This window comes from Poecilia reticulata, chromosome 12 (assembly GCF_904066995.2).
Source record: "Poecilia reticulata chromosome 12, P_reticulata-male-v2, whole genome shotgun sequence".
Lineage (NCBI taxonomy): Eukaryota > Metazoa > Chordata > Actinopteri > Cyprinodontiformes > Poeciliidae > Poecilia > Poecilia reticulata.
Window position 1 is genome coordinate 20,892,042 of NC_088841.1, and position 10,921 is coordinate 20,902,962.

Here is a 10,921-nt window from a genome sequence, read left to right on the forward strand (position 1 = left end):
AGGAACTATGTCCTTCCTTCCGTGTGGTCAGCTCGCCTACATCTCAGCGGACCAGAAAGATCTTGAAACAAGGTGAAGGGGGCTTCAGATCTGGAAGACAAGAAGCTGAGGACCGCTACAGAAAGTCACCTTAAGATCCTAGACCTGCAGCTCTACATCAGTCCTCTTTCTGCCAGCAGCCAAGGCCTGTGTGACCTCACATCCATGCAGAAACGAAACTCATCAGACCTGCATGGATGCCTGCCCTCATCGATCAGCGCTGTGAGACTCCTCCTGCTGGAACACGTTCTTCATTGTCAGGCTGGTTCTGGGTTTCGAAATTCCATATGACATCCACCGATTTTTAGTTCTCAGTGTCAGCATTAGGGAAAGATAGGTTAGATAGGATGATTGATTTTTCTGAGTTGATTATTTCTGCTACTGCATTAAGCTGTACTGACCCTCACAAAATTGTCTTACTAATAAATATTCAGCATAAAGAAAAATCTAAAAGATGTTGTGGACATTCAATTAATGTGTCAACTCAAAGTTCTTTGTTGGTTGTAAAATAGGTATGATGCCTGATTCTGGAGAGAAAAAGGTGGAAAACATTTCATAGACTGCTTTAACTCCAAACTATATGTAATACCCAGCAGATTTAGGAAACTCAATTTACTCATTAGATGGAGAGCTGGGAGCATGTCTCACCCTCTCAGAAGGAAAAGTAGAGAGAGAAGGCGGTGGAGGGGGTGCACCAACAACAACAGTCTAAAATATTTGCATAAGTTCACAGTTGTGATTCGTGGTGAAAAAAAGTTGTCACCCACTGTGCTGAACTATTGTGCGGAATTGATGACTGACGTGTCGCATATATGGGACAACACTGTGTCCAAAGTCTGCAATATAGTGATGTGACTTAAAGGAACAGTCCGATTCTTCTGAACAGCTCTTCACTAAGAAGATCGGCCTGGAACCTCACTAGAGCCTTTCTTTTTTCTTGTAATGCTCTGCGTACACTGCAGTAGCTATCATTATTTTATTTAATTACATTGATATTAATTTAATGAGCAAATAAATAAAACACAAGGACGAAAGAGCATGCAGAGCATGAGCATTGCTCTTTGATTGTTTTCGCCACCTCTCTTGGTGGCAGACATTATCGCACCGTGTGCTGCCTGGCTTCATGTAGCGGGAAAGAGGGTGAAAACAGTCACGGTGTGCGCCTTAAATTTATTTCAGCTCTAAGTGAATACTATCTAGGTGATTTTATGGGAATGTGAATCTTTTAGATCAGTTTAAGAAGTAATTTTGATAATATTTTACATTTTTTCGTGTCATGTAGCACGGGGTGCCGGTCTTGGTCTTGAGTTGGTCTCAACTTCCTTCAGTCTTAGTCTTGACTTCGTCTCGGACACTAAATGTCTTGGTCTTGTCTCAGTCTCAATACACTCTGGTCTTGGTCTCAGATTAGGTGGTCTTGACTACAACACTGCTAAATATAATTCATATTGGCTACAACGTTAGGGAAAATTTATCCTCACTGTTTCACAACAGGAGGTTGTCGGGGCAGGAAGTTTTAAAATTGTTTCTCTTTGTTGCTAAACAGCTCAGCTCAATGGATACTTTTCAGATTTCTATTTTAAAAGTTCTTGAAGACCATATCTGCTTTCTTTCCACTTTATCTTTCCACTGTTGCCCTTTGGAATAAATTGCTTAAACTCCCATCGTCACAGTGAAATTTGTTACTTGAATGTGATTAAACCTGTAAATGTTCCACAGATGTTAATACTTTTGAAAGGGTAAGATTAACTATGTAGTGCTGCAGTCTCTATGAAAATGTTAAGGCATTGTCGAGATAAAAATACTTTTAACAAATCCAAATCAGCAAATGTTTCAGTATAAAAATAAACCCCACATAGATTTGTGACAATTTGTGCCTAACAGTCTTGCATTGACAATGTTTTCCTCATTTCAACATTTACTTACTCTAGCTGTTTTACAGTTTGACTTTTAAAGGCCCCCAAGCTTGTGAAACACAAATACATAATACATCAAATAAATCATTTTATTTTATCCCACAGAGATGAGAAACTTTCTAAATTCCACACAGATCTTTCATGAGATTTTTATGGCACATAATCTTCATTTGTTCTCTGATAAATGCTAACCAATTCAGATATAAATTAGTGGAATGCAGTGTGTACATAAACTTACAGAAATAACAACTCAAAGCTTTTATTTGTCACTTTTTTAATTAAGAAAATAAACATTGGCATCAAAATTTATGACTGAATACTTTGTAGTTTTTCTTTAAAAAAAACTGAAGTTTATGGAAAATAACTACAAATATAGTTCCATCTGTAGGAACATCATATGTGTTTCTTTATGCTGAAAATGTTTTCAGACGTTTTTAGTTCATCAGAGATACTTTTTCTTCCTTTCTCTGAGTTCAGAAGTGGTCAGACGCTGGTCTCTATGTGAAGGGACATCTTAAAGCTCAGCATATGGGACAGCAGTCTCAACTTCTTTTGCAAAAGGTATATCTGTGCCCCAAATGTGGACTTTGATGAACTATTTTTTGGAACATCTAGGAAATCTAGTGACCAGAAAAGAAAATGCAAGAATATCCTCTCTTATAGAGTTACTAAATTTGACATCCCCTAATCTTGAACTAACTGACAACCAGTAGTCAATTTTCATAAAGCAAATAGATTTTAGCAAACTGTGATCAACATAAAACACTGAAAAGAAAACAATGGATCACTATCAGTCATGAAGGAAGTTTTTTTTTAAACAAAAGATTGACATTAAAAAGTCATTGGCCATAGCTGTGTAAACAAAGCTGTAGAGACTAATGGCAAAAACAGATTTCCTACTCACAGGAAATATGATTTTGCCGCTTGTCTCCATGACCTTGTGCTTTCGGACAGTACTCATTGCTCATAACATGGGAAAAATATCTTGTTATAAGTAAAATAATCTGGAATAAGTATTTTTTTGTCAATATTACTGAATTATTATTATTATTATTAGGAAGAAAAAACAAGCCTCTGTATTTTGCTAAAAAGTTACTTTTAAGTTAGTTTTGTTTTACTTCTAGTATGTTAATATATTTGCACTAGAAACTAGACAAAAAATACTTGGTAAAATTTTGTATTTTTGCAGTGACCTCTCCCTCAACCACAACAGACCGGTAGCTTTCACATCACTGCAGACGCCACACCAATCCACGGTTTAAGAGGTAAAAACTAGGTTCTTTGAATTACTATGTGGATCAGTTTTCCTCCATTGACTCACTGTGTACAGCAACAGGTTTTTGCTCAACAATAAAAGCTAATTGTAGGCGTGCCCCTACAGACGTGGCACTAACAGACAACATGCCCACATATCCAACATGAAGTTTCCTGAATAACTGCAGCAGGGAGACATCACCAGACACCAGTTTGCCTCCAATGTTCACCAAGGCTCCTGATGGCTTACAAGCATGCATGGCGTCACTCCCAGGCAGTAGGTGGGTGTGGTCTTCACTGACTGGTTGAACATAAAAGCCTGAATGCTGACACACACACAAACACACATTCCCTCAGAGAACACAGTAGCTGTTTCCCTCTTCCTCTGATCCATTTCCCACAGCTGAAGTGACATCTATAAGGTTGGTGGTGGACTTTTAACAGTTAGTAATTAATATTTAACTCTTTTTCTTCTGTTCTGTTGTATTTAATAGTTTCTTTCTTTATGTTTTGTTCCTATAAAATAGACCTGGACTTTTCAGTATCTTGCTTGGGAACGTCTGTAACTGACAAGTTGTTGGAAAGCAAATATGTCTCTGCCATTGTCCTTCCTGATATGTCTGTCAGTCTTCAACCTGTGTTTGGCAACTGGGCCTGTGAAGAAAGGCATTGAAATCGGTAAGTAAAAATATGAATGCAATGTGTCCTGAATAGACATGTTTAATTATGTAACATAACATAGTGATTAAAATGTAAACATATCCAAACTAAGTTTAGAGTTTGATGAGTTTCAACTGTTCAGCCATGAATATAAAATCATGGCCAACAGTCAGGAAACAAATCAAACAACATCAAAGTGTAACTTTGTGGTTTCTTCTTTCCTTTTTAAAAGAAGAACAAACTGTATTAGATAACAAAGAAGCTAGTTTGTTTCCATCGGCCTGTGAAACCACTTAGTGATCACAGAGAATCTAAGTAAATGGTAAGAAAGGTAACAAAATTGTCTATAAATTTGAACACAATAATCTGATTCTTCAAATTAGAACGGAGATATTGTTCTAAAACTGTGAGGCTTGCAGACTTTATGGTCAAATAAGTTGTGTGTTTGTGGATTTATTCCACAGCTGATGACTCCTAAATGCAATATTATTGAGTACAAGTCAGACGTTTTGGTTCAGCTACAAGTCAGATGAATTCATCATTGTCAGAGTGTTATTTGGCAGAGGAAACATAAGTTTTGGATAAAAATAAAAGATAGTGCTGCTACTTAGCAGGTCTTTAAATTGCATGTTAGAAGGACATTTTTTTTTGTAATCTAATACCTTATTGTGTCATAATTCTTTTGAGATTTTACTTTAATGAAATCATATATGTGGTGACATTAATTTCTGCAGTTAATGAAATTCAAATTAAAAATAAAGCTTGAAGAAAAGCCTTTTTTGCCTCTTTGTTCCAAAGTTCTGATCAGCAAAGAGGCTGGATAAAAAGTACAAAGTTGGGTGTGATCAACACCCAGTTCTTCACATTGCCATTAGACACGAGAAATTGTTTTGGACTGGATGGGGATGGAACATGCAAGAGCTGCTGGCTGGCAGTACAAACAAGTCCTTCCATCTTTATAAGGTGGAAGTAACAAGAATTGTGTGAATTTGAAATAATCATGTCAACACCAGTTACAAGCATGACAGAGTTAACAACATGAATAATGATAGGTACTTTCCTTGAACCTACATAAAAGAACCACAGACAACGCATATGAATTTTATGACAAAGCCTTGCAAAGGAGAAGACTCTATCAACTGCCTCTCAGAGCTGTTCACAGAGCGTTCTGAAGATCTTTGGGTAGAGCTTGTCTTTTATTTTCAAAATTCAAAGAGGGAGGATAGGCAAGATAGACAGCAGAGAAAAAACAGCAAAGGTCGTAAAACATTTTACCTAAACACAGCAAAGGTCGTAAAACAATTTACCTAAACAACTAGCAACCCAGTTCCAGATGCGATATCTGATTTATGGCCTGAGCCCGGTTCAAATATCGGGCAAACTGTTTCACCTGAAGATGAACAGGCAACTGTGACCCCCAGGTCAGTTAATACACACACTAAAGAAGAGAACATTTTAAACTAACTAACATTAGACTGAATATGAACTAAAGTAACAACAAAATGATAATACCAAAAAATCTCTAACAAATAAAGTGGTAAAGGAACTGGAAAAATACTCACATGATCCAATCAAAACATTCCACTAGGAAGTTACAATTCTCCTGTAGCTCTGATGGTCTGTTGTCCTGCTGTAAGGTGACCGTTTTAAGTTTCCTATTTCATTGTGTAAAAGAGGATCTGTGACGTGAGATAAAACCACTGCAATGCTGGTCAAAATGGGCAGAATGATGAGACTCTTGTCCTTTCTGGATCAACAGCCAGTTCTTCACATTGCTATTAGACACGAGAATTTGTTTTGGACTGGATGGGGATGGAACATGCAAGAGCTGCTAACTGGTAGAACAAACAAGACCTTCCATCTTTAAGTAGACTCAATGGTTCTGTGATGTGAGATAAAACCACTGCAATGCTGGTCAAAATGGGCAGAATGATGAGACTCTTGTCCTTTCTGGATCAACAGCCAGTTCTTCACATTGCTATTAGACACGAGAATTTGTTTTAGACTGGATGGGGATGGAACATGCAAGAGCTGCTAACTGGCAGTACAAACAAGACCTTCCATCTTTATAATGTGGAAGTAACAAGAATTGTGTGAATTTGAAATAATCATGTCAGCACCCGTTACATGCTGTAAGAGTTTTTTTTAAAATTATTGTTATGTTTTGTTTTAATGTACAGCACTTTGTATCAGCTGTGGTTGTTTTTAAAGTGCTTTATAAATAAAGTTGGTATGGTATGGTATGCATGACAGAGTTCACAACATGAATAAAATGGTAAAGTAAGTGGAAAAATACTCACAGGATTCAATCAAAACACTCCACTAGGAAGTTACAATTCTCCTGTAGCTCTGATGGTTCGTTTGTGGTTTTTGTCGTGCTGTAAGGTGACCGTTTTAAGTTTCCTATTTCATTGTGTAAAAGGTTCTGTGATGCGAGATAAAACCACTGCAATGCTGGTCAAAATGGGCAGAATGATGAGACTCTGTCTTGCCCTTTCTTTTCTACAAACTGATTCAAGCTCGACAGTTTTTGTCTCTATTATGTGATTATTGTTTACATTTTTACCGATATGCTGTATGTTACAGTGTATATACCTGTCTTACAGAAAAAGTGTATCCTGTAGGGGGTTGGTCTGAAAGAAGTCCTGAGTCAAAAGATGTTCTGAAGGCGGCTGAATATGGTGTGGAGATGTACAACAAAGATTCACAGGACAAGGAGTTGTTCAAGCTGGTCTCAGTTACCAGTGCTAAATCAAAGGTTGGACTGATCTTTCTTCAAACAAATAAGTGTACCCAATCAAAACATATTTCTATTCACTGTTTTATCTGGTACTTTCTACAGATATCCAATATGATCGACTTTGAAATCAACGCAATCCTCGGAAAAACCAAATGTCTTAAGACGCAAAACCTTGACATTAAAAGCTGCGATCTGGACAAAGAGGTAAATCTTTTCACCCTCTGTTCTTTATGTGACCATTAAGAAAAAGTTTCAATTTTCATTCAACACTTATTGTCGTCTTTTCTTTCACAGCAAGTAAAGTGCCAGTTTTTTGTGAGTTGGAACACCCTCACCAAGAAACATGAGCTGAACACCAAGACATGCAACAAAGTTACATAGAAGGTTTAATTATTTTTTACAGTATCAAGATAACCAAAGATCATCCCATTATTTCCATGGTTATCAGATCATCAGTAACAATACATAAAGTTACCTTTGAAATTAATTACACAAAGTAGCATCTAGACCCAAGAGTAAAATCAAACTTCAATAAAATCAGTGAGGTTGTGTTTGTTTTGTCTCATGCAAGCTTTACTTTTAAAATCTATTTCCTTTTTAATTTAATCATTAGAAATCATAGTCAGGCAGAGAGAGAGAGAGAGAGAGAGAGAGAGAGAGAGAGAGAGAGAGAGAGAGAGAGAGAGAGAGAGAGAGAGAGAGAGAGAGAGAGAGAGAGAGAGAGAGAGAGAGAGAGAGGTGCCAAGCCATTAAAAAGGAACAGCAGGCTTCATGATAAAATGAAGTAAGTTTCCAGTCAGCAGATTTATAGAAATAGTTTAGACTATTCCTTACTTCAACACAAGAAAGTTTTAAAGAATGAAGTCTAAACAAATTGAGTAACTGAATAAAACTCAGAGCAAAATACTTATATTGATAATGTTTTTTCTTGTAAGAATGAAAAACTAACTTTGGTCTCAATAATAAGAATAATGGATGATTCCTGTTTTCTTTTCAGAAGAACACATATAATTACTCACATTATAATTATAAGAGTAACTAATAAGGCATGATTATCATAACATTATAAATGACTGCTAAATCAAAGCTAAATAAGTTTTAGATGTGATTTTGATAATGAACTTGAAATGATGTAAAATGTGTAACTGCAATCAAAGATCACTGATGTGTTGGAGGTAGATAGCAGGTGAAGGATCAGAGGAAAGAGGAACTAAAAGGAGAGCAGAGACGACCAACACCTCAGAGTTTGATGATTTGGAAACACATTGTTGCAACTCAAACTGTTAGAAGAAAAAACTGTACAGGTAAAGAGTTTAGGGTGACATTTGAGCAACACCAGGACATGAACACAGACATCAGGTCATAATGTCTCTAAGACATTGATGGATATGAGATGATCTATCCAAGCAGACAGATAATAAAACAAGCTTAACAACAGTGCCAGCTAATGCAAGTGTATCTATAGAGTGGAGAAACTCTATAAAAGGTGAAAGCAAAAGAGGAACCTTTGGTTGGATCCTCCAGGCAGATTTTAGCCAAAATTGAGATGGACAAAGAACTCTGCAGCTGAAGAAGATCTGGGGCCACAGAGAGCCAAAGACTGTCCTGTGCATGGGGACCAACCCATCAGCCCCACAACATGTGGCGTTAAATTGCACTTAAATTGCACTTCTGTCATCATGTGAGTTCAGACCCCAAAGACAAAGGCAAAGACAAATTACAAAGGCAAAGAAGAGGAACTATGTCCTTCCTTCCGTGTGGTCAGCTCGCCTACATCTCAGCGGACCAGAAAGATCTTGAAACAAGGTGAAGGGGGCTTCAGATCTGGAAGACAAGAAGCTGAGGACCGCTACAGAAAGTCACCTTAAGATCCTAGACCTGCAGCTCTACATCAGTCCTCTTTCTGCCAGCAGCCAAGGCCTGTGTGACCTCACATCCATGCAGAAACGAAACTCATCAGACCTGCATGGACGCCTGCCCTCATCAATCAGCGCTGTGAGACTCCTCCTGCTGGAACACGTTCTTCATTGTCAGGCTGGTTCTGGGGTTCGAAATTCCATATGACATCCACCGATTTTTAGTTCTCAGTGTCAGCATTAGGGAAAGATAGGTTAGATAGGATGATTGATTTTTCTGAGTTGATTATTTCTGCTACTGCATTAAACTGTACTGACCCTCACAAAATTGTCTTACTAATAAATATTCAGCATAAAGAAAAATCTAAAAGATGTTGTGGACATTCAATTAATGTGTCACCTCAAAGTTCTTTGTTGGTTGTAAAATAGGTATGATGCCTGATTCTGGAGAGAAAAAGGTGGAAAACATTTCATAGACTGCTTTAACTCCAAACTATATGTAATACCCAGCAGATTTAGGAAACTCAATTTACTCATTAGATGGAGAGCTGGGAGCATGTCTCACCCTCTCAGAAGGAAAAGTAGAGAGAGAAGGCGGTGGAGGGGGTGCACCAACAACAACAGTCTAAAATATTTGTATAGGTTCACAGTTGTGATTCGTGGTGAAAAAAAGTTGTCACCCACTGTGCTGAACTATTGTGCGGAATTGATGACTGCCGTGTCGCATATATGGGACAACACTGTGTCCAAAGTCTGCAATATAGTGATGTGACTTAAAGGAACAGTCCGATTCTTCTGAACAGCTCTTCACTAAGAAGATCGGCCTGGAACCTCACTAGAGCCTTTCTTTTTTCTTGTAATGCTCTGCGTACACTGCAGTAGCTATCATTATTTTATTTAATTACATTGATATTAATTTAATTAGCAAATAAATAAAACACAAGGACGAAAGAGCATGCAGAGCATGAGCATTGCTCTTTGATTGTTTTCGCCACCTCTCTTGGTGGCAGACATTATCGCACCGTGTGCTGCCTGGCTTCATGTAGCGGGAAAGAGGGTGAAAACAGTCACGGTGTGCGCCTTAAATTTATTTCAGCTCTAAGTGTATACTATCTAGGTGATTTTATGGGAATGTGAATCTTTTAGATCAGTTTAAGAAGTAATTTTGATAATATTTTACATTTTTTCGTGTCATGTAGCACGGGGTGCCGGTCTTGGTCTTGAGTTGGTCTCAACTTCCTTCAGTCTTAGTCTTGACTTCGTCTCGGACACTAAATGTCTTGGTCTTGTCTCAGTCTCAATACACTCTGGTCTTGGTCTCAGATTAGGTGGTCTTGACTACAACACTGCTAAATATAATTCATATTGGCTACAACGTTAGGGAAAATTTATCCTCACTGTTTCACAACAGGAGGTTGTCGGGGCAGGAAGTTTTAAAATTGTTTCTCTTTGTTGCTAAACAGCTCAGCTCAATGGATACTTTTCAGATTTCTATTTTAAAAGTTCTTGAAGACCATATCTGCTTTCTTTCCACTTTATCTTTCCACTGTTGCCACTTTGGAATAAATTGCTTAAACTCCCATCATCACAGTGAAATTTGTTACTTGAATGTGATTAAACCTGTAAATGTTCCACAGATGTTAATACTTTTGAAAGGGCAATATTAACTATGTGGACAGAAGGAAGTGCTGCAGTCTCTATGAAAATGTTAAGGCATTGTGGAGATAAAAATACTTTTAACAAATCCAAATCAGCAAATGTTTCAGTATAAAAACCCCCCACATAGATTTGTGACAATTTGTGCATAACAGTCTTGCATTGACAATGTTTTCCTCATTTCAACATTTACTTACTCTAGCTGTTTTACAGTTTGACTTTTAAAGGCCCCCAAGCTTGTGAAACACAAATACATAATACATCAAATAAATCATTTTATTTTATCCCACAGAGATGAGAAACTTTCTAAATTCCACACAGATCTTTCATGAGATTTTTATGGCACATAATCTTCATTTGTTCTCTGATAAATGCTAACCAATTCAGATATAAATTAGTGGAATGCAGTGTGTACATAAACTTACAGAAATAACAACTCAAAGCTTTTATTTGTCACTTTTTTAATTAAGAAAATAAACATTGGCATCAAAATTTATGACTGAATACTTCGCAGTTTTTCTTTAAGAAAACTGAAGTTTATGGAAAATAACTACAAATATAGTTCCATCTGTAGGAACATCATATGTGTTTCTTTATGCTGAAAATGTTTTCAGACGTTTTCAGTTCATCAGAGATACTTTTTCTTCCTTTCTCTGAGTTCAGAAGTGGTCAGACGCTGGTCTCTATGTGAAGGGACATCTTAAAGCTCAGCATATGGGACAGCAGTCTCAACTTCTTTTGCAAAAGGTATATCTGTGCCCCAAATGTGGACTTTGATGAACTATTTTTTGGAACATCTA

The 10,921-nt window shown here is 37.3% G+C and overlaps 1 protein-coding gene across 1 annotated transcript; it reads left to right on the top strand.

Annotated features, from left to right (window-relative positions):
- Positions 1–3,459: 3,459 nt before the first annotated feature.
- On the top strand, positions 3,460–8,835 carry LOC145554162 (cystatin-like). The gene is made up of 5 exons (XM_081613623.1): positions 3,460–3,631; positions 3,737–3,887; positions 6,476–6,627; positions 6,712–6,813; positions 6,904–8,835. The coding sequence occupies exons 2-5, from the start codon at positions 3,800–3,802 to the stop codon at positions 6,988–6,990; spliced, it is 429 nt and encodes a 142-aa protein (XP_081469749.1). The 5' UTR covers positions 3,460–3,631; positions 3,737–3,799; the 3' UTR covers positions 6,991–8,835.
- The last annotated feature ends 2,086 nt before the right edge of the window (positions 8,836–10,921 follow it).